The sequence below is a fragment of the Leiobunum rupestre genome, chromosome 6, assembly GCF_980474605.1.
Source record: "Leiobunum rupestre chromosome 6, qqLeiRupe1.1.hap1, whole genome shotgun sequence".
Taxonomy (NCBI): Eukaryota; Metazoa; Arthropoda; class Arachnida; order Opiliones; family Sclerosomatidae; genus Leiobunum; species Leiobunum rupestre.
The window spans coordinates 64534464-64557026 of record NC_143389.1 but is presented as its reverse complement, the minus strand read 5'-3'; the positions used below and the strand labels follow the sequence as shown (position 1 = coordinate 64557026).

General features: G+C 38.2%; 4 protein-coding genes across 4 annotated transcripts; 1 reads left to right on the top strand and 3 right to left on the bottom strand.

The window, feature by feature from the left end:
* The first annotated feature begins 421 nt into the window (after positions 1-421).
* Positions 422-1960, top strand: LOC149942973 (uncharacterized). The gene is made up of 3 exons (XM_090178070.1): positions 422-494; positions 575-652; positions 1252-1960. The coding sequence occupies exons 1-3, from the start codon at positions 486-488 to the stop codon at positions 1702-1704; spliced, it is 540 nt and encodes a 179-aa protein (XP_090034196.1). The 5' UTR covers positions 422-485; the 3' UTR covers positions 1705-1960.
* A 528-nt stretch (positions 1961-2488) lies between these two features.
* Positions 2489-4863, bottom strand: LOC149942972 (uncharacterized). Its single transcript, XM_090179568.1, has 3 exons — positions 4847-4863; positions 3102-3464; positions 2489-2644 (listed from the first exon to the last, which is right to left on the bottom strand). Exons 1-3 carry the CDS (start codon positions 4853-4855, stop codon positions 2489-2491), a joined length of 528 nt encoding a protein of 175 aa, XP_090035694.1. The 5' UTR covers positions 4856-4863.
* Positions 4864-10809: 5946 nt separating this feature from the next.
* On the bottom strand, positions 10810-13976 carry LOC149942971 (cuticle protein 16.8-like). Its single transcript, XM_090179566.1, has 3 exons — positions 13971-13976; positions 11697-12056; positions 10810-11068 (listed from the first exon to the last, which is right to left on the bottom strand). The coding sequence occupies exons 1-3, from the start codon at positions 13974-13976 to the stop codon at positions 10844-10846; spliced, it is 591 nt and encodes a 196-aa protein (XP_090035692.1). The 3' UTR covers positions 10810-10843.
* Positions 13977-18460: 4484 nt separating this feature from the next.
* Positions 18461-20410, bottom strand: LOC149942970 (cuticle protein 16.8-like). The gene is made up of 4 exons (XM_090178781.1): positions 20363-20410; positions 19700-19747; positions 19037-19318; positions 18461-18777 (listed from the first exon to the last, which is right to left on the bottom strand). The coding sequence occupies exons 1-4, from the start codon at positions 20369-20371 to the stop codon at positions 18607-18609; spliced, it is 510 nt and encodes a 169-aa protein (XP_090034907.1). The 5' UTR covers positions 20372-20410; the 3' UTR covers positions 18461-18606.
* Between the last annotated feature and the right edge of the window lie 2153 nt (positions 20411-22563).

Here is a 22563-nt window from a genome sequence, read left to right as displayed (position 1 = left end):
GAAGAGAGGCTGAAAGAGGCGTCGGGAAGAAAGAGTCTTTCGGCCATAATGCACCACGCGGACGATTTACCGTTCGTGAAAAACGAAACAAAGTAGAAAGCACCGCCCATCAGTAACACGACACCAAGCTTTCTCCTCTTTCGTATTGCTAAATAAAAGAAAGTGATCTACTTCCAACCCCCCCGGCTTGCGAAAAATAAAATGAAGTTTTTAAAGGAGGGCCGTCGAAGGGGGCATGGAAACAGTTAATACGGCTTTTAAATTTTTCCGGAAACAAAGGTCGTCCAGAATTCCTTTCACCCCCTCCCCCCTCGTCTTTCTACACACGTTCGAAGGTAGAGCAGCATCCTTTGAATCTCCGAAGATTTGCAAGGTATAAAAGCGGCGCGGAGTAGATCCGAAAATCACATCACTCGTCTTCACTCATCGAAGAAGTAGCTCTCTTATCAGTCTTTACCCAATAGTCTCACACTCGCAGTATCATTATGCTGAAGGTATAATGCTTGGATTATATATTCGTTGGGAAGCGTTTACCATGTGGATTATTCTCTAATATCTCTTCGGTGTCTTCCAGATTGCTCTTTGTTTGTGCGTAGCTGTGGCTGCCGTCCACTGCGGGAACATCCCCGGCGGTGCTTTCGGAGGAGGATACGTAAGTTGCCTCTTTCTCATTTGTTCGTCGATGAAACCCTTTGCAGTATCTGTTACGACCAATAAACCCTCAACTACCCATTTCCGTTCATCATCCCGCGGCGTATCATAAATGTGTATGTCAGTTAAGAACCCTAGTCAGTGCCACTACCGAAACGGGAATGCTGCCAAGTTTCTAAACTATTTTCAAGACTTGGTTAGATATTAGCCCACACGATATATGTACATCAAAAGCAAGTAACGCGTTGAATATCGCTAAGCTGAAAACCTTGCAAATCTTAAAAGTCGATAAATTGCAACTTTTAAATTCCAATTTAATAGTTTGTTCCTTCGTATGATGTGGTGACCAAGAGTCATAAAAAATTAATTTGTAATGCAATTGAAATACATATTCTAAAGCGATCGTCGAAAAGCTAATGATAAAAGAGATCCGTTCGCCATTATAAGTGACTATATACCAGAATGGTTTTGATTTCTGGTGAGATTTCTTACGCAACTCCCAGGTGGTGCTATCTCAGTCGCAAATTTCGTAAACCCAATACTTAAGGCTTTCTCGCCCTCTTCGAAAAATGCTCGATTTTTTTATTTTCATTGAGACAGGCTGGTGCCGGTGCTTACGGCGGAGCTGGTGGTTACGGCGGTGCTGGTGGCTATGGTGGCTCAGGGGCGTACATTCCCGATCCACTCAACGCCCGCTACGCACCGATCCCATTCTCTTTCAACTACGTGGCCCCAGCTATCGGGGGATCGAGCTCTCGCACCGAGTCCGGAGATGGATCTGGAAGAGTTACTGGTTCGTACACCATCACCGAAGCTGATGGCCGATCCAGGGTTGTCAAATACGTCGCCGACGCCGGTGGATTCCGCGCTCAAGTTGATACCAATGAACCAGGAACCCTCACCAGCAACGCCGCTGACGCCATCTACCGATCAAATGCTCCAGCCGTCAACTACCCATCCGGCCCATACGTCGGTGCTGCCAGCGCTGCCGGTGCCTCCCGATACGGAGGAATTGGTGCCGGTGGTTATAACAAGCACCATGGCGGATGGTAATTACTCCAAAGACGCTTTAGTACGGCTAAACACAAAGTGCTTTAGAAAATTAAATAGCTTTACGAGGCTCAGGTGGTGCCAAGGTGTAAATGTTTCTTTGTAATTAAACTTGTGCGCGGTGCCTTGCGTGGTAAATATTTTATTGATCTTGTGTCGCGAGCTAGTTTTCCGGGTGATATGTGTGTTTCTGTTGTAATATGTCCCAAACGAATATTTAGTTGGTAAGGTTTAATAATATTTTGTGATAATAAAATTATTTGAACAATGAAATCATCTTCGTCTTTCTTATTTATGAATAGAACACTATCTGAAATATAATAAGAGAGAAAACTGACAGCTATTGACCTTTTCAGTTTGCATAGAGCCACCTGGCTAGCAATGCTAGAAGCTCATAAAGTGCTGGATCTAACAGTTTGTGAACTTCAAGTTAGCCGCTACCTGGCCTTTTGTAAAGTGAAAAGGCTAATTAGACAGTTTCAGCGACTCAAGAAATGACGTTAGCGAGGGCGACAATGAACGAAGTCGCTTGATGAATAAGGCCTAAGGTGGTGCCTTGGGTATTAGCCTAGCTGATTATTTATTTTATTTATCTCCCCGACACTGGATACAAACTTTGGGGCAATTATAAGACTGGTCTTGGAAGACCCGAAAAATAATGTATGAACAGCAAAATTGTTAATTTAAGCAAAATGATACATTTTATTTAAAGCATTTGAAATTTTTACAATGATTCATTACGGGCATAATGCTGAATTGACGCTATACAGGCGAAAATAAGCGGAATTTATTGGCGAAGACCAGCGAGGCCGAGTTGATCCAACGAGACGAGCACGTATTTGGAAGCGTCCAGTCCTTGAGAGCCAAGAGGAAGAATTTGCGGCTGCGAGATGTAAGTTAAGGGAGCTCTCGGAGCAACGGCGATGGTCCTTAAAGCAGGAGCCTAAAAGACAAAGCCAATTGAAATCAGAAATTTCAGAAAAAATACTTGGGGATAGGGACGGGACACTTGTGGCGGAAGTATGACAAACATCCGTTGAATAGCTCGCGTCTATTTAATATCGGCGAGCGGCGCATGCCCGGTTTCGGGTGTTAATTGAAACGTGCCACCGAGCTTGCGTGGCGCGCCGTTCTTAAATAGTGAGAAAGTCCCCTAGTGATATGTAGTGCGATCTTCTGCCTATTCGTAGAATAAAAACCATTAGCGTATTTTCTCAAGGTTTCGGGGTTTGAGCCTAAAAACAACCAGGTTTTCCCTTGGATAGTTAACTCGCTGGACCTTATCCACGAATATTACAACAACACAGCGTTAGACCCTTAAAACGTGCAGATCACAGGCAACTGCCAAGTAAAGCCTAAAAATGGTCCTTCCATTTACGGCCTGGTAATATTGAACTTACAACAGCGTTGACTGGTTTCAAAGGAGCGACTGCTGAGGATAAGGGCACTTCGATGGGGTTAGCTTCGATCTGGACACCGGCGGAGCTTTCTTGTTTGGTTCCTGGTTCGTTGGTCTTGATGTTGGCTTGGAATCCATCGGGACCAGCGGTGTATTCGACGATTCTCTGGCGCCCATCGTCGTCGATGATGGAGTAGGAGCCGATGATAACACCACTGCCATCAGTGCTCTCGGATCGGGAGGATCGGCCGCCGTCAAGCTCGGTTTCGTAGCTGTACGAGTATGGTTCCGGAGGACCATACACTGGCTCTTTTTCTGGTGCGGGCGCGGCGGTGGCCAAAGCCAAGATAGCTAAGCAGATAAACTAAAAAATACCCAACAAAATTGAACACATTATATTTTAACCTATATTACTGAAAAACCACTATAATACAATAGAAAACATTTATTAAAAACTCTATACGGCCGTTTCGGCGATATGGCTCGCCAGCCAGAGCGCCGAAACGGCCGTGGCGTTTTTAATAAAGGTTTTCTATTGTACAATAGTGGTTTTTCAATAATATATGTTACATTATTATGTACAAGGCAGTCCGTATACCACTCGTACATTATCTTTGTTTATCAACTTCTGTCTGAGGCAGAAAAATATTGGTTGTATAGGTGTATGTAGGTTGCAGGATTCACGCCACATTTCCAGGGGCAAAAATACATATATTTCGACTCGCTTTTTAACATTATTTAATTAATTAACTTAACCCAAATTGGAAATCGATGAAAATAGCGCGACTATGAGCTGTGGGAAATTGGGAGGTCCTAGGTTGAACGGCTCGGACGTCTATAGAGAAACAGACGCAAGACAGACAGAAGACACTTAGGAATATAGTATAGATGACAGAAATACCAATAAATGGATTGCGATTTTCGGCAATTGAAACGAGAAAGACTTGTCTAAGTTTGCTTATTAAGGTCTGATAGGTTACTCATTATATAAATAATATATCTATAATATGCAATGTAACAGTTCGGAGGCCCTTTTCACAGATTTACAGGGGCATTTAAACCACATGGGGGTAGTGAATTACAACGGCCAAGCTAGCAAATAGCGTCTCCACAATAAAAACTCGGAGCTACTCTTTGTTTGTAAGTTCCCTCACAACCCTCCTACGCAGTATAACCCGGCCACCTGGATTAATGGCATTAAAGGTGGTGCCTTGGAAATTTGTAACGAATTACTATCGCTTAAAATATCTGCAAGTTTTTATGCAAAGGGAAAACCGAAGTACTCAAAGATGAGCCAGCGCCACAAGCTGGGATTGAACCCGATGGCGATTGGTTAAAAACTTTCTAAGCATCTGTAATGCTAAATCTGTTATCAGTTACGTAATCACAACTCTAAATTCTTGGACATTCCGATATTGAACATTAAAATAGATTTTATTTTAAATTAATATTACTTATATTTTGATTTTATTAAATCTTAATTAAATACACTCATGAGTATTCCATTAATATATAATTAATTCTATTATATTTAAATATTTTTAATTAGATTTTGAAAAATTGGTTATATTTAATTTATTATAATAATATTTTTATTTGAATTAAAACTGTTTAAATTTCAATATATTTTATTTGAATTAAAACTGCTTAAATTTCAATATATTTTATTTGAATTAAAACTGCTTAGATTTCAATTTCATTTCATTTTTATTTTACGAAAATCGTAATAGGGAATTATGTACTCACTTTAAGCATGGCGTCGATTCGTAATGTCTGTCGCTGTGGCTAAATGGCGAAGCAGGCTGATTTGAGGTAAATTGGTTCCTTTTATACCGAAGGGTTATGTCGCGAGTGACCTTGACGGCGGGTAACGGTACCTTTTGAAGACCAGAATAACCGTTATAAGCCTAATGCGTAGACGTTAGTGGCGTGTACGGCCATGACTCTGGGGAAAATGATGCGCCCATTTTAAAGAGATAAGAACCGTCTGTGGTTGGAATTTTATATAATAAACCTCCAGATATCTGTGCAGAAGTAAAATTTACGAACTTTATCGGATTAATTATTTTATTTGGGTGGTACCGAAATGGGAGAGTGTGGCATGCCACGGATATCTTTCGCGAGAAAAAATTTGACCTTCGTTAGAAAGTACACATTTGGTCACGCAATCTGATCTAATTGGGGATTTCGACATTTTTTCTGATAATTAAATTATCATAACAATTGCATTTGTTATAAGGATAGTACGAAGAATGGGCGGGTTAATAGATTTGGATAATTGATATTTTGAAAATTAATTTTATAATTGTAAGCATGGCTTTCTCAAATAATATCTTAAAGGGATTATAAACTTCCATGTTTATAGTGGATCAACGAATTTAACGTTTCTATTACCAGGTTTAACAGAAGCTAGTGATGATTGGCCGGGTTAGCAGATTATTTTTTGATTTAGTTCATGCTGTAAAAGTAAAACTGCTTTCAGTGGCGGAGTTCAAAAAATTGGGCCACAGTGCAAATGGGAAAGTGCCCCCCCCCCCCCACCCCTCCGTTTCGGTTGACTGAGTTTGTGGCCCATACATATCATGCCCCCAATCAACAGCATAGGGGCATTGTCCTGGTTACGCCATCGATCTTTCTTAAATATTTCCGATATTTCTTAAATATATCCGATATTTCTGATATTTCTTAAATATTTCCGATATTTCTTAAATATTTCCGATATTTCTTAAATATTTCCGATATTTCTTAAATATTTCCGATATTTCTTAAATATTTCCGATATTTCTTAAATATATCCGATATTTCCGATCTTTCTTAAATATTTCCGATCTTTCTTAAATATTTCCGATATTTCTTAAATATATCCGATATATCCGATCTTTCTTAAATATTTCCGATATTTCTTAAATATTTCCGATATTTCTTAAATATTTCCGATATTTCTTAAATATTTCCGATATTTCTTAAATATTTCCGATATTTCCTCAATATTTCTAGATTTCCAGAAATATCGAAAACATTTCCGTTTATCTCTCTAGATTTCCAATATTTCTTTCGATTTCTCGAGATTTCTAATATTTCTTTGGATTTCTCGAGATTTCCAATATTTCTTTCGATTTCTCGAGATTTCCAATATTTCTTTCGATTTCTCGAGATTTCCAATATTTCTGTGAATTTCACGATTTCTAGAAATATCGAAAATATTTCCGTTTACATGTATTTCTCTAGATTTCCGACGTTTCTTTGAATTTATCGAGATTTCTAATATTTCTTTGGATTTCTCTAGATTTCTAATATTTAAAATGTATTTCTAGATTTCCAGAAATATAGAAAATATTTCCGTTTATTTGCCTAGATTTCCAATATTTCTTTGAATTTTGATTCCGATGTTGTATTAGTTAAAGTGTTCTCCATAAAAACTAAAATTATTTTTAAAATCTCAAAGATAGGCTTAAGATATTAGGCTTGATAAATTTTTTTCCTACTGTTTAACTATGCTAATTAATTAATTTATTAAAATCCTTTTTTTTTAGGAAAATTGTCTTTACCATTATAATTATCATTATCTATTTATATAATTCATCAAAAAATCTAATACACAAATCTCTTTAAAGATGTTTTAATATTATATATCAACACATACACACCAGTTCAAATGTTGTAATAAATGCTAAAAGACAAAGTGGTCAAACTAGAATGATGGTTGAAGATTTTTCATTACATTTTACTATTCTACTATAAGTTTAAAATTAACAGTAAAGAGAGAGATCTTCGAATAACTCTAAATTTGTAAGTAAAAATAAAACTGCTCTTAGTAACCCTTTGCAGAGAAAACAACAATTACAAAATTTCACCTATTGTGATCATATATTAATTAACAAACTATTTAATTATTCCATGTTGAGTTTGATATTTCGAATCCATCATTTTAACGTTTCAACGTTTAACAGCTTTTGAAAGCAAAATTCCAGGATTGAGATACACCTATAAAAATAGATAATATTCGGAAGAGTTCGGTTAATTTATTAAAGTAATCATGCCAAACAATTAAACGCGTTAGAACGTGTTATGATTTTTAATAAAAAATATAACAATTTCTTTAAAAAAACAGAGCTAAATTACAATATGGACTAAACTATAGTCCATGATTACAATGAGTGTCAAACAATGAAAAAATCGCGATGAAATTATTTCTAGATTGAAATGTGCTCGCTTTAGAGCGGCTTTATACGATTTCTACGCGTTTCTTTTTTACCGGACTTAACTATCTAATTATCTTAATGTGCACTTGAAATATGCAGGTATTAAATGAAGCGGAACGCTTGATACCAGTTCGTATAGGACGCTATGCAATGTCAAGGACGCTCTCGATATTTCCCAAGGTTGTCTGTTCACCCTGATATAATTCGTTGTAGGTGGGTGGCGATCACGTGTGCCCGATCTCTGGGGCTGCTCCCCTCCCCCTACTGAGCACTCCTGACCATATAATTTTCTTTTCTTTGACAATTTTAAGGTTGGTTTATGAAGAAATATCGGCTTGGTTTTTCCATTAGCGACCGTAAAGGCGGGTTTCTTCATAGACTAAGGAAGGTTTCACATATGCTTTCTTACAGACCTAGGTTTTCTTCTGTCTGTCACCATAGACTAATTAGTCTATGCTGTCACCCTTGAAATGCTCTTACTCACGATGCTTCTCCTGGCATTTACGCTTCCCTCAAAACATGTTTTTGGAGAAGGTCGAGCGGCCTGCGTGCTTTGCGATCGGGTCATTTTCTGCCTGCCAGCTCGCTCGCCTATCGACGTGTCGCTCTTCGACGGATAATTGACAATTGCAATACGACTGCCTTAGTGCTAGAGTCAAGTGTAAATAACTACAGTATGGATTTTACATTTACTAGCTGGTGTCACTAGTCACAACTGACAAAACGTTTCTTACCTTCGCTTTCGCTACGAGGTTACAATACTCAGTATTATTACAAACTTTTACGAGCGTTTTTTATTTTATTAATTAACAATAACACTATGTAAATATCAACTATTTTGGTAGGGGCCATGGTCCCCATGGACCACCACCTGGAGCCGTGTCTGAGCGTATAGTATAACTTTTTTAGCACGGTAGTAGAAATCAAGCTTAAAGACTCACTAAACCTCGTTGGCAGAATGAGTGAAAAATAAAATGGAATTTTTTATCTAAACTTTCAAAATCTAATACTTTATCATAATACCGCCGAAGTAAGCGTCAGTTTACCGGACCGTTACACCCAGCGCCAAGTTAACTCGCGGCGTACGTCTGAATATCATATTCGGGTCAATAATTGTCTTAAGTGTTAACGAGCTTTAAAACCTAGTTGGAGCGAGTACCTAGCCAAAAACATTTTATAGTATCTCTAAAACCTAGTTTTCGCCGTCTATAACGCACCAGAGAGCGTAAGCGGTAGAATTGAGTTTTGCTGAAAATCCAGTAGGACCTCGTACGTCCTCTCGAAAGGAATCAAAATTAAAACAAAAAAAAAATAAATAAAAGCACTCTTTTACATAAATGGTCAAGGATGCATTCATTTATGCTTAGGGATAAATACTATGTCAAGATGATTTTTATCGTTGTTCAAAATTACTCATTATATCTAATTATAAATAAATACATTCTTGGTATGAACAAAAATATTCTTGAAAGGGCCTTAAAACAAAATCGCGGAACATAATCTGCACGTGTAGAGAAATATAAAAGTGTACACTGCGCAGAAGGAACTGAAAACCAATAAATAGATAAATTTATATAAATTAGAATTCTGTTTCCAAAAGAAGTGAAAATCATTTATTCTACTGCGGCGAGGGAACGTGACAACGCAGAACTGACCTTTAGTTGATGAAAAGGTCATTGATAATTTCGGTTCATGTATTTCTCATAAAACTGAAATGGAAAACAATGGTACCTTGACAATGTAGTGAAAAACCGAAACTAGAGTCGGTATACTAAGAAAATGTATACTTCGCGAAATAAAAACCTTTGTTTAGTTTTTATCGTTTCAGTGTTATTAGATTAAGAATGAATTTATTTATATTTTGGTAATAAGTTGAGATTATTTTTAGAGGTTCTACCAATCAACTCACGGTCTGTCAGTATCTCATTGGCTCCTCAAACATTACGTCTTCCGACAAGCATTGGCTCACCATATTCATTTTCCTTAACTATAAATTAATACGTTCTTGATGTTAAATTTCTACAATTATCCTAGTTAGTAAAACCAATTACCTACGTCAAACCACGTATGGTCCATAGGTGGTTCCTTTTAACTTAACATTTCGTATTTACTATTCTCCACCACTTTCCCCCATAGAGTAGTAGCACTCCGTAGCTTTGGCCATGGCCGCCATTTTGGTCGCAAATTTTTTATCTATAGGAAAGAGCATGGGTGACGTACTAGGACGTCACAGTGCCATTACTCTATTCGGCTTTCCGTTGCTACGCAACGCGTTTTGAAATTTTTAATGTTTAGGCTTAGTTCGTCGCCGTTAAAACAAAACCACCTATCTTTTCGGTGGCCTTTTTGATAATTTTTTTTTTAAATTTTGCAGGGACTTATGAAATCGCGTGTTAGGGAGTTAATTTTATAGTTAAATAATTTCGTTTCAATATGGACTCTTTATGAGGATTTTAATTTAAAAATATTATGCTAAAGGGGAATTTTTAGAGATACGTGGTTTTGCGTCATGAAGTGAGCTAGGAGCTGAAAATAAGCAAGATACGTGCTTTTGCGCGAAATAAGTTGTGAATATCAAAGATACGTTTAAATGTTTTCTTGATTAAAAAAAATAAATCCAATTGCAACCTATTAATGTTTTTAATGTTATATACGTAAATTGGGGGGTAGAATCTAAATATGTCAATTTTGACAAAACCACGTATCTCAAGTTACGTGGTTTTGTTTTAACGTCGATGAGTTTCTCTTTTCGGTGTAATTGACGGCTTTTAAAATTAATTTTGCGTGAAAATACCTCTACATGTTATAGTAAAAAAAGCACGCAAAGAAGGCTGTGTGCCCAAGACCCGTAGTGTCGCGCGCTAAAACGTTATTTCAAAATCCGTCAATAGTCACGGTACTGACGAGTTCCAAATAGGACGAAACCGGTCTACCGTTGGAAATTCCGGCTATTTTATTTAATTTAATTTAATTTATCACTCGAAGATTTATTTGATCCGAGTTTCGCGTCTTTTTGCTTGCTCGAAGACCTATCGGTACGAGCTATTTTTAAGTATTTAATTTTCTTCAAATTTGTTTAGGGTTTAGCTTTTTGATCCGTTCTTTTAATGGACTAATCTACTTATTCGCTACGTTTATCATCCTATAGATACTCAACTTAGACCAAGTAATATTTAATTGCCTTAAAAATATAAATAAACTTAATAAATAAATAGAGAGAGATGATTAATGCAAACACGTCGCTTTTATTACCATTGTTGTAAAAACAATATTATTCTATATACTTTACGAACAACGATATATGATAAAATCTACGCGATACACTCAGTACAAAAATTTACATTTCGATAATTTTTCGCTCGTAACAAAGTTAATTTACAATTTTAGGAGTGTTTCGTAAGAAATGGAAGCAAATTTGAGACAAACGAGAGACAACAAAATCGACGAGAAGACGAGATTGATGGGCAGGACGAAGGATCTCCGCTGAAAGAAGCTTTTATACAAACGACAAATGTGGAACGATAAAGGCTGAAACGTGGACCTATTGGCGGATGGTGCGGAGACCACGGAGCCGGGAAGCTTGGTCGAGGGGAACCAGGACGTATCTCGATGGGTCGTAGCCTTGTTGGCCGCCGATTGGCAAGATTTGTGGTTGACCAGCGCCGATTGGCAAGATTTGTGGTTGACCAGCGCCGATTGGCAGGATTTGTGGTTGAGCAGCGCTGATGTAAGTCAAAGGACGAGGTTGGATCCTCCCAGCCTGGATCTGGAGAGGAAATTGTTTAAATTTAGAATTCTTCCCAATTTCTTCAAATTTCTTATTTAATATCCGGGAGTTCCAATGGAACTGACTATTATAAGACGATGATTTTGGGATTCTTAGCAATTCATGTAAATTTTTTTGTCACCAATGAAATAATATATCGCGTAATATAACTAGAGGGTTTTTTAACTAATTGTTAAGTAGTAAAAGTGAGGTGGACAGTTCATTGGGAACTACGGGATGTTTTTGAGAGCTAACTTAATTTAAACATCTACATAGACGGTCTTACTGACCTGGAGTACGTACCGATATTTGGTTTGTTAATGTTAACTAACCACCAATAAATGTTAGAAATATGTAGTGTAATTAGTGGTCGCTAGGTAAAAGTCGCCGAATGAATGTACCGCGTGTATTGGTCTGACACGGTGTACAGAATCTTAGAGAGCATTTCCTAGAAAACACGGTCATACGAAAATGTCCGAGAAGGTACCTGAGAGACCTAACTCGCAAACCCCTGAGGTATACATCGCGTTGGGGTAAAAGCATTCGGCCTCGCGTATTTGACTAGGCAAAACGTAGGTGATACATCCCCCTTGACGGTCTAACCACATTTATGAAAAGTGCCACTTACGGTAGAGATAGCTGGCTTGGCAGCGTAACGGGCGGGCGATTCGGCGATTTCGATGGGGTTAGCTTCGATCTGGACACCGGCGGAGCTCTCTTGTTTGGTTCCTGGTTCGTTGGTCTTGATGTTGGCTTGGAATCCATCGGGACCAGCGGTGTATTCGACGATTCTCTGGCGCCCATCGTCGTCGATGATGGAGTAAGAGCCGATGATAATACCGCTGCCATCAGTGCTCTCGGATCGGGAGGATCGGCCGCCGTCTAGCTCGGTTTCGTAGCTGTACGAGTATGGTTCCGGAGGACCATACTTCTCTTCAACGGCCGGCAGACCCGAAACGGCCACCAACAACGCTAAGCAGCAGATAAGCTGCAGAAACAATTTAATGTCTTTTAAAAGTCGGATATATACGTAATAGTACTCTGTTCTAGAAATGGTCTCTTAAAGGGAATGTAATCCTCGCAGAGAAGATCAAGCTTCCATCAATACTCACTCGTGGCGCGACAGTCTAAAACGTAGTTCTAAATCCTGCCGCGAGCATAGATCCTCCAACGATTTTCTATACACCTCGCAACACGGTGGTAAATTGGAAATTTCCACTACGTTCTAGACTGTCGCGCCACGAGTGAGTATTGACGGAAGCTTACCCTTCCCGGCGAGGGTTATAATGCCCTTTAAGATGCTTTCAAACTGGACGGCAAATGAAACGGAATCACGGCGGTAACTGCCGACTGGGCAATTATTTTCCATTCAACTTACTGCTAATGTCAAACTTAATGCAATTTTTTTTCGAAGACGTGATAATAACCTTTTGAATCAACTCAAAAGTACAATTCGGATAATTTTTAGACATAAAAATATATAATTTGGATTAAATTTGATTGAAAAACATTATTTCCACTTTCAATTTCGTATCGAACTACCCTGTTGTTAACAAATCTAAACTATCATAAAACACGAAGTTATTTTCGCTTATTTCAATGATAACCCATGCATGGACTAAATCGAGAAATAAAAATGGTAATTCCTATTTTGGTTCAAATTGAACTAACCAAGAGCTGTTTTGGGTGCAATCTAATTGAAAGTTTTAATCTATAAATGGTTTAAATAAAATAAAACTATCACGAATACTGTTAAAAATTAAGAAGAGATCTGACTTTATTCAATCTGTAAAAATTGAAACTTTGTATTTAGGCTTTATTAAAAATGAACGTTTGAATTTTTTTGAAAATTGGGGCTTTTTAAATTAACCCGGTACTCGCTCTTTCCTGAGATATTATCGTCCGTTCGAATATTACAGAATATCGTATAACCGAATCGAAAGAATACTCACTCGTTGCATGATGAGAGTTGAGTCGTGGGGAAATGGCTGGTGGACGATCCAGAACTTACCTGGCCCTTATATACCTTTCGAGTCGGAGTGTACCCCAGGCTGGCCGCGTATCGGGAGCTCGTGTCCTTGGACGTGAATCGACGATCGAGTCGACTTTTTTTCTTCGTTTAATTTTGTCTCATCGTTCTTCTTCTTCTTTTGGATAAAAGTGGTTTTTTATGGCATCCGAAGGTACGATTCTTCCGTGACCATGACACTAAGAAGAGGATATCACCATTCACGACCCATCCTGAGGAGATAACGGATTTCCCCCCTCTGCGCCAGCAGATACAATCGTCGAAAGAAAGTGGTTAAATCTTCACCGTTATAAAACCGTTCGAAACATAGCCCGTTGCCGCGTTCGCACCAAGCGTTGCAATTACAAGTTATTTTACAGCAAATCGCGTTTAATCATTTCGTTCATTTCTTTTAAGCAGCTACGCTTTTGCTAAAGTTAAACTGTAGACGACAAAGGCTTACAATAAAATGACGAATGAATCGGACAGAAATCAGCGGTGGCGCAAGGAATGTTGGTCAGGTAGGCCAAGTACGTGGGGCCCCGTATTTGTAATTTTCTGGAGCCCTTCAGCGAAGGATTTTGTGGTCATTTTTCACTTCCCAAGCTAGCAAATTGGAATTCCATCCGCATAATTTCAATTTCTATGCTAAATGTAGAATTTTTGAAAAATGAAACGTTATCCCCCCAATGTTTTCGCAAATTTTTAGTTTTATGTGCCCCCTTTCGTAGGATCTTTTAAAATTTCGGAGGTAGAGCATAGCAAACCTGACCTACATGATTATTATTAAAATAATAATAATCAGTTGTATGGTTACTTGTATTTCAAATAGATCTCGCCTTCTCGTCCTTCGTGCGATACTTGTTTAGTGTCCTTTAATATCTACGTAAATACCGGCATGTTTAGTTTCTATATACTCATTGCAGTCGTAGTTTTTTTCAAAATCACGTAAAATCAAAATTGGAATTTGTAAGTAATTTCGTGGTGCGTGTGAGGCGCAATAATTCCGCAACCACAGATAGTTTCCCTACCTTTAAATCTTTCTAAAGAACTAATTTTTTGTTATAATATGTATATAATTTTGTAGAATTCTAAAGGGTATTCTAGGTGTTCGCTATAGAGGCTATAGAAAATATCTTTGAAAATATCATAGAAATCAACATCGAGGATTGGGCCAATTCTATATTCATTTCTATATGTGTATCTTTATAAATCTGAAGAAATAACTGCATTTTGTCTATAGAATTTCATGACTTTTTATGGCCAGTCAAACCAGACTTTTTAATCAGTTGAGCAAGTGCAGCGTTAATAATTTTTATGAAACCATTCTTTTAATTTACCGAAACGAAAGGACTGAACCCTGTCTCCACGCGTAGTAGTAGTGATAAAATTATATTCATTTGTGATTTGCATACCTCAAATTATTAGTACGTATAAGTTAATTTATTTTCCAAGCAATTAATTAACATGAGATCGAATGCGAACAGAAACCGGTATTGCTCAAAAGCCAATAAAAAATAGTCTCGTAATTCCTCCCTCCCGACACCAAATATATTTTTTTCCCATGAGCTTAATTCTTTCGGTTAGATTTTCGAAGATGCCTATCTAGAGTAGTTAATAAGAGATTAACCGACGGTTTCGTTTCGAAAAGAAAGTGTCACGCTATGACAGTATATACCCTTTGAACTGAAAAAACATGTCATGTACTCGAGACCTGTTTTTATTCTCGAAAAGCATGTACAACGTTTGACCGATTCTTCCCTAAAAACGAATTTAACTCGTACACTAGAGATTAGATGCCCAACATTTTTTTCGTCAATATGTCGAATTTTCCATGGCAAGAGTCATAGGCATAAAGTAGCGCGAGCTTTTACTTTATCTACTTTAATTTTGGCTTTAAACGGCTAAGGTAATTAATGGAAGTACCGTACGATAAAAATTCGTCTTAGAGATAATTACTTGGTTTAGACGATCCGCGGTCAACATGGTCGAATGTACCTTTGAGGTGGGGTGGCGGAGTGGTTAGCACTTTCGCCTCGCAGCAAGAGGAGCCGGGTTCGATCCCAACTTGTGGCACTGGGTGAAACTCGGAACAACTCCTTCTGCGTTGAGTTTGCAAGTTCTCTCCCCACTGGTTTAAGGGGTTTTCCCCCGAGATCTTCGGTTTCCCCTTCCATAAAAGCTTGATGAGGTTAACGGTAATAGTTAGTGTAGGGAGCTGTTGGCTCGTACGCGTGGCATGCAGGGCTTGCCACCACCCTCCTATGCATTGTAACCCGGCCACCTGAATTAAAGGCTTTAAAAGTCGCTCGATGACTTAGGCCTAGGGTGGTGCCTTGGGTATTAGCCTAGCTGATTATTATTTTTATTATTATTATTAGGTCTATAGGTCCAATTAAAGGGGCTCCAAAGTTCGGTGGCAAAATGTGTGTAAAGACAGTAAAGTGCGAAATTTACGGTTAACTCTGCCCGCCTCTGGTAAGGCCGAGTGAAGGGTTGGGGGGAAGGAAAAGCCTGCTCAATTTTTTTTGCCACCGAACTTTGAAGCCCCTTTAAGTTATAAGGTCCTTTCAATAATGTATTTGTTTGAACTTAGGGATACAGAGTATGTTGAGGAAAAGCCTCATCGGCGTGTGCTTCAATCACATCGAAGGAAGCCAGGTTTACAGAACCAATGAGATACCTGACCGATTTGGTTTTTTTTAAGGGAGAAGAAACTTTTAGAGCACGAGAGAGATTGGAAGTCACGCTAAAAATCGTCATTCTCCCGAAGTAGAAATAAATATATTTTAAGGTATACTTGGTAGAAGTATATTTCTAGTACACATATGCTTAGGCTTCAGCGCCGTTATAGGGGGGGGGGGGGTGATAATAGCAATATTATATAGTAAACAGACGACGGGTCAAATGTGTAAAAGTTCCCACGTAGTGACGTTACGGAATAGCTTAATTTCAAATAGTTGTATATCTCCTAATCGGAGAAACGTTGCTTGTTGGTTGAAAAAATGTGTACCAAAGTTTGCTGCTCTCACGGCTTAATTAAATGCCAATTAGTTGTATGCTTTGGTTGTATAGTCTGAACGCCCCTTCTGTGTTTATTCATACGGACTATTAACATCGACGAACATTTTTCCAAATACTGTTGCCCAACACGGGTGTAAAAGCAAGTTGCTCTGTGTGGATTGAAAGAAAATTCCACAACTCTTTAGGCACACAAACCCTTTGGTTGACTACATATTGAGCAAAGGTCATACATGCTTTTCACAAAAAAAAACTAAATTTATTTATTTATTATTTTTTGGGTTCTTTGTCAGATCTAATAAATTAGCCCTTTATATTTTTGTTAAAAATTCGAATCCGTCTTGTAAAATGGCGGGAACATAAGTGATTTCCTTAATCAATTAAATACTTTTGGGGGAGCAAGTGAACGAAAATGCAACCATAAGTCTATAACAAAGGTAATTTGGTTGCCCTTCTGATGCGATTATAGGGCTGCAAAGGGGCGCAGCGATTGGCTCGGGGACTTTGAAAAGCCAGAGGCAAAGGTTAATTTCCGAGATGTGTTTACATTTCTAAATTGCCGTTGCGGTTCGAGGCTGTTCTTAATTTGTTACTGGTTGAAATCTTTAAAATGTCGGATATGTAACTGCAATATCTAAGTGTATCAACATAATCAACATTGCGATAAATAAAACTTAATAGATACAACTAAAAAGTATAATCTATCAAAAAGCTGTTTACAGGTATCCGTTCTTGTCTATTTACGACTAACTGGCGCAAGGACTTAGCTGACCTTCGCCCTGGCAGAGAGAGAGACAGATTAGTAGCTAGTATTTCGTTTTTCCGTTATCAAATTCTAACTAAAAGGGAGTTTTATATTACAGAGGTGGTTTCTTTGTATTTTCAACGTGTTTTACGAAACTAGAGTAGGAAACTGTGTTGACCAACAAAATGGGGTGAAAATGTTGGTTCGTATGAAATTTTGGCAAACGGTTTGGCTCTTCATTCACGTTATAAATAAATTCGCAAGTAGATTCTAAACAAAGATGCTTTTAAAGTATAGGCGTCTTTCTTTCTTTCTATATATTTCGCTGGTTGAATTTCTGCCATCTTAGAAAATTGTGGCCCAAATGATAAAAAAACGTTTCCATAAGAGTAGAGTTCTATATGCTGGACTACCCTGTAGCCATCTCGTTTTGGCAAAACTTTGAGATTCCAATTAAAGTGAGTATATCTTTGCAAGGAAGGTCCAGCTTCAGTCAGTACTCATTTGACAGTCAAAATCGTACAGTAGGAAAGTCAAATTTTTCATCCTGCTGCAAGGTCTATAGTAATATGGTTAGGCTATACACTCGCGTCAGGAATTTCTATTGTGCTCTAAACTATCGCGCCACCTGTAAGTATTGACGGAAGATTTATCTTCCTCGCTAGGACTATACTCTGTTTGATGCGTAGTTAAAAGATGTACCGTGGCGGAGTGGTTAGCAATTTCGCCTCGCAGCAAGAAGATCTGGGTTCGATTCCAGCTTGTGGCACTGGATGAAAACTCGGAACTACTCCTTCTGCGTAGATTTTTCAAGTTCTCTCTCCCCTTTCCATAAAAACTTGTAGAGGTTAACGGTAATAGTTAATGTAGAAAGCTGTTGGCTCCCGTGGCATGAAGGGCTTGCCACGTCACTCCTACGCATTGTAACCCGATCACCTGTTTAAGGCATTAAAAGTCACTAGATAACTTGGGCCTAAGGTGGTGCCTTGGGTATTAGCCTAGCTGATTATTAGCTACTGAAAAAGTAACAACCGTATGTATTTATTTGGAATGACGATACTTTACAAGAATACAAAATTGTAAAATCTACAACATATGGAGATATGAATGAGACTCAACCTCTTTATTATAATTCAAACACCTCTAATTGTTCAATGTTTAATTTAATATTAATTTAATTTATGCCCAAGTCCTGATGATTAAAGCTTAGAAAGTAATTAAGGCTCAACCAACGTTTGAGCTTTACTAGCTACCCACGTAAGCTCCGGAAATAGAGCTGGATAAATCCAACAATATTATAGGGAACTAACAGTTCTGCGTCACACGACGTCACCCATGCTTTTTTGAAAAAAAAACAACCCAACATGGCAGCCACAGCCAAAGCTACGGAGAGTTAGTTCCCTATTGGCGGATTTTTGAAATGCCGATAATAAAAAAGACTGCGCATTTTTTCATTGTGCTAAGCGTTCTTTATTTGAACAAACAATATTTTGTACATTTATACTTTACGGATTATATATTCGTAAAGTTTATTTATTAGAAATATAATTTAGCATTTACACGGAGCTTTTTTAATATTTATTTTCTCTGACGAAGCATTTTTGATAAATTAGTGGAGAACACTTGCGAGGAGCGTACGTAGCGTGAGAAAGTCTTCGAAAGTACGTTACACAATTTATAAAATTAAACTAACTAGACAATTGCAAAAACACTAAAAATCACTGGAATCATCGCTGACTTCGTAAAGGAAGAGCGCTATTAGGCTTAGTAGAAAGGTGAAGCGTAACGAGACAGACCACCGTAACCTCCCAAACCTCCGTAACCTCCTAAAGCGTCAACTGGAACGACAACGTATCGGCTTCTTTGTGGTTGGACGGGTGCGGGTCGGATGTAGGTGAGTGGGGCCGGGGCAATGCGCACTGGGGCCCGGACGGCCTATCAAAAAACATGTCATTAGTAACGCTTAATGACTGATTACAGATCCATTAAGCAAAAACCAAAATATCCCTAATGTATAGTGCTACATTAGGTGAAAACTATTCGCCTGCCTTAAGCTGTTCTGAGCTACACCACTAAAAACCTTTTAGATTAAGTCCTAGCAAAAGTGTAGCTAAAAATTGAACGTAGACCGTTCGGCGGAAAGCCAAAAGTATTCGCCTTATGTTTGGTTATTTATCGAAACCAGTAGACGTACTGAAATTGGAGCTGGTGCAGGGGCGGCATCGATTGCGCTAGACCTCAATTCAACATCAGCGGGGCTTTCGGATAAAGTTCCTGGCTCGTTGGTGTCGACGGAAGCCTTGAAACCATCTGGTCCGGCAGTGTAAGAAACGGTTCGGCTGGTACCGTCTGGGTTGGAAAGCGAGTAGGAGCCAACGACTGTGCCACTTCCATCGGCAGATTCACTTCGGGAGCTCTGGCCACCGTCTTCGCCTAAAGCCTCGTAGCTGAAAGAGTACGGCTTTGGAGATTCATCCTACAAAATTAAGCAACTTGTTAAGTAATTATCGGTATATCACTCGGGCTTAAGGGTGTTTTGAAAACTACTTATCAGTTGGAGCAAGGTATTTTGGGTTATTTTTTATTTGAACGTTCTAAGCCTTTATGGCCGATTTCAACAGCTAAGACTTTACGCGCTCGAAATTTAAACGATTTCTTAAAATGAAATGCAATCATTGTTCCTCGCCCTTCCACAGCTAACAACCATTTACCTTGAAAACCAAAACTCTTTTCATAGATTTGAAGGGAATTTGCTAACCCAACGATAAATTTTTAAAGTAGATAATTTGAAGGTTATAAGCCAATGTAATTATCAAAAATCGATGTGCCTTTAAACTCTTTCTGAATCGATACTTACTATAGGCTGAGCATTGATGGCTGCCAAGCAGAGAAGAGCTGCGGTGAACTGCAAATGGAAAACATATTTAGACACATGTCCGAAATTTGATAATGGTCGTGGGGGTTATCTATGCGGCCAAGATTTTACGCATTAAGGAATTAATCCTTGTATGGGTTTTATTTTTGTTGCATTAAGTCTTTCATACCTTTAACTCGTCAATGTAAAATGTTTAACCGTTCAAAATTTAAAGTTACCCTGACAGTAAAATATTTTGCCGAAGAGGCAGTTCCTCTCCTAGTGAAATATATGAACGGTTAACTTCAACGATCCTATTTCTACATTTAATGTAAAATAAGTATTCCCGTAATTTACAACATTTAGTTAAGTTTTAACTTTTTCGGAACCCAAAAATAGGCAAAACTAAAGATTTATAGTGGTAATAAAACCTTTAACTGGCATTTATTACCACGACTTAGCAATTCACGAAATCATCTATGCACGATCAGCCGATCATAACTGCGACGGCTGCCCCCTACAGCATTTCAAAAAGCGACCTTAAGCGAATGGGTCTCGGAATGAACTTATTCGAGGTTAGCCGGTAAACTGGCGCACTTAGTATCCAAAAGCGAATCGAGGATACTTGAAATGAAAACATTTCCATCGAATTTAACCGAAACTTACTCGGAGCATTTTGGAAGAGTTGGGCTGCTAGTGAAGATCCGTTTGTCGATGGAATGAAACGAAGAGTTAGTGAAATGGTGTTGGTGCGCACGGTATTTATACTAATGGTATTGTTAAACCCCCCAAAAAATGTCTGGAAAGGCGACCTTGCCAGTCCTTACACGGTTTTTCCCCCTTTGTGTCATTTTTTGCGCCTCTTTTTGTCGTGATTTGTAGAAAGAAAGCGCCGTCCGTGACACTTACCGATGACACGGCGCAGTCTCGCTGATAAAAACGGCATTTTTCTACGGATGCACGTGTTCGAATTCCGCGCGAGTAAACTACCTACTGGAATTTTTTCATAAATCCTCTGCGCGATACAGATCTTATAAAAATTGTCCCTTTTTCGTTGTTATTCTGTTTTTTATTTCGATTAGATGAACCAGTCTTTTCTAGCTTTGGGAGAAAGTCGTATATCACCCCGCGGAAAGATAGCCCCTTCCATGGCACCAGGTGCTATCTGGCTCCGCTGACGCCCCTACACTCTCATTCCGTTAACTGTTAATTTTTTAAGACGTTTCGCAATTGAGTAACGTCTTCCCGCTGAGAAGAACAACTTTTTTCTCGTCGAGAGATATATCTTTTCGGAAATTAGGGTCCTTGGGGTTTTTATGGGCTTCAACTGCTCGATAATAATAATGCGAAGAGCTCATTCCGAAATAATCAAAGCGAGCGTTGCAAGACTACCGCTGACTTTCGGAAATTTTATACAAACTTTTAATAAATTATTTTGATAACTACTAAGACCGCTATAATGATCGCGAAGAATCTTCCAATATTTCAAGGGCATCGCTCGTTTCGGTTATCTTCAACGGTATTAAGGATCAATCGACTCAAATGTCGAATGGATAAACTCTTTAGTACCAATTAATTTAATTGTCAAAATTTTTAATTATTAGGCTAAAAACAATTAAAGGAGTGAGATTCAATTTTATGTAAGAGTGGAGGTAGTTATTGATAACTTAAAAGCAGTCGGAATTTAAAACAGAAATGCACGTTTAATTAGATACAAATTAAAAAATAAGGAATAATTGTTAGAGATAGAATCGTCACGTGATGGTCGTGAGTTAATTATTTGTCGTGGTGCATTTGATTCGAGTTTATTAAAGCAAGGTTGTTTAGTCTAGGGTAAATTTCACGTAAGCCAAATTTATAAGAAACAAGCTAATTCCAAATACTAGTAGTGTCTGTTATGGGAACAAACATTATCCGGACTTCCAGTGGGACCATCTCGAAAAGTTACAAGATTGCATTGGTTGTAGGTCACACGTAGCAACCTTGAATTAATTAATCCCAGTAACAACGCCATTGCTGGAATTTCCGCAGTTTTTAATTATGTTGTCCAAAATTTGAAAATTGATGTAGCCCACACATAATTTATTTTCGCCATATTAGACAATGGAGGTTAAATCATAAGCCATCCGGAACATTCAGATTTTCACATACGTGTATATGTAATGGAACATAATTTAATGGTTAATGAAAAATTTGAGCAGCGCTGGTTTCAAATGTAGCATAATTATGTGAAATAGTCATAAACTGATCATGGAGCAGTCATTAAATGTAGGTAGCTTGGCCTCAATCACTAGGATGGGAGGGGCTTCGTTATTATGACGTTGGTCACGTTCCACTGCCCAAAAATTGTTTTGATGGACAGCGTTTTGAAACTTGACTAGTTTAATTTTCCAGTTTCAATAACATAACAGCTATCTATCGGTTTCAAAAATTTAGCACTCAATAAGGCAGCGCGTTCTTAAAATTAGTGTCGCGCAAAAGTACCATCTTTACCAATTGCGATAAAATAAAAGTGCGTGTCAAAACTATTAAAGTTGACTGTACTTGTGGTATTTGAAAATACCTTTACATTATTGAAACTGGCTAATAACTAATGGTTTGTGCAAAATCGATTCGGTGAAATTTTATTACGCATCATTTCGATTGAATGAAAATAGTTTAAATATTAACAGTAAATACCTTTATTTATGGTTATCAACTGATTTTATAGGAGTAAAGGTATTTTTCTAAGAATAACAAATAATTATCTTCGCCGGTTAAACCTTTGTGTATCGAGTTAACATCAGATGGTAGAAAGAAAAATTTGATATTCATTATAGAAGCGATTACATCCATGATGTCAGTTAAGCATAGCGTTCGTGAGAAAG

What these genes read in the sequence shown, in the direction of transcription:
- LOC149942972 (XM_090179568.1), bottom strand. An exon ending in TGAAACCAGTCAACGCTGTT is followed by an intron (nt 2,645 to 3,101) that starts GTAAGTTCAATA and finishes TTTGTCTTTTAG; the next exon opens with GCTCCTGCTTTAAGGACCAT.
- LOC149942970 (XM_090178781.1), bottom strand. An exon ending in CCATCAATGCTCAGCCTATA is followed by an intron (nt 19,319 to 19,699) that starts GTAAGTATCGAT and finishes TTAATTTTGTAG; the next exon opens with GATGAATCTCCAAAGCCGTA. An exon ending in CTGCACCAGCTCCAATTTCA is followed by an intron (nt 18,778 to 19,036) that starts GTACGTCTACTG and finishes GTTTTTTGATAG; the next exon opens with GCCGTCCGGGCCCCAGTGCG.
- LOC149942973 (XM_090178070.1), top strand. An exon ending in GTGCTTTCGGAGGAGGATAC is followed by an intron (nt 653 to 1,251) that starts GTAAGTTGCCTC and finishes TCATTGAGACAG; the next exon opens with GCTGGTGCCGGTGCTTACGG.
- LOC149942971 (XM_090179566.1), bottom strand. An exon ending in CCAAGCCAGCTATCTCTACC is followed by an intron (nt 11,069 to 11,696) that starts GTAAGTGGCACT and finishes TTTCCTCTCCAG; the next exon opens with ATCCAGGCTGGGAGGATCCA.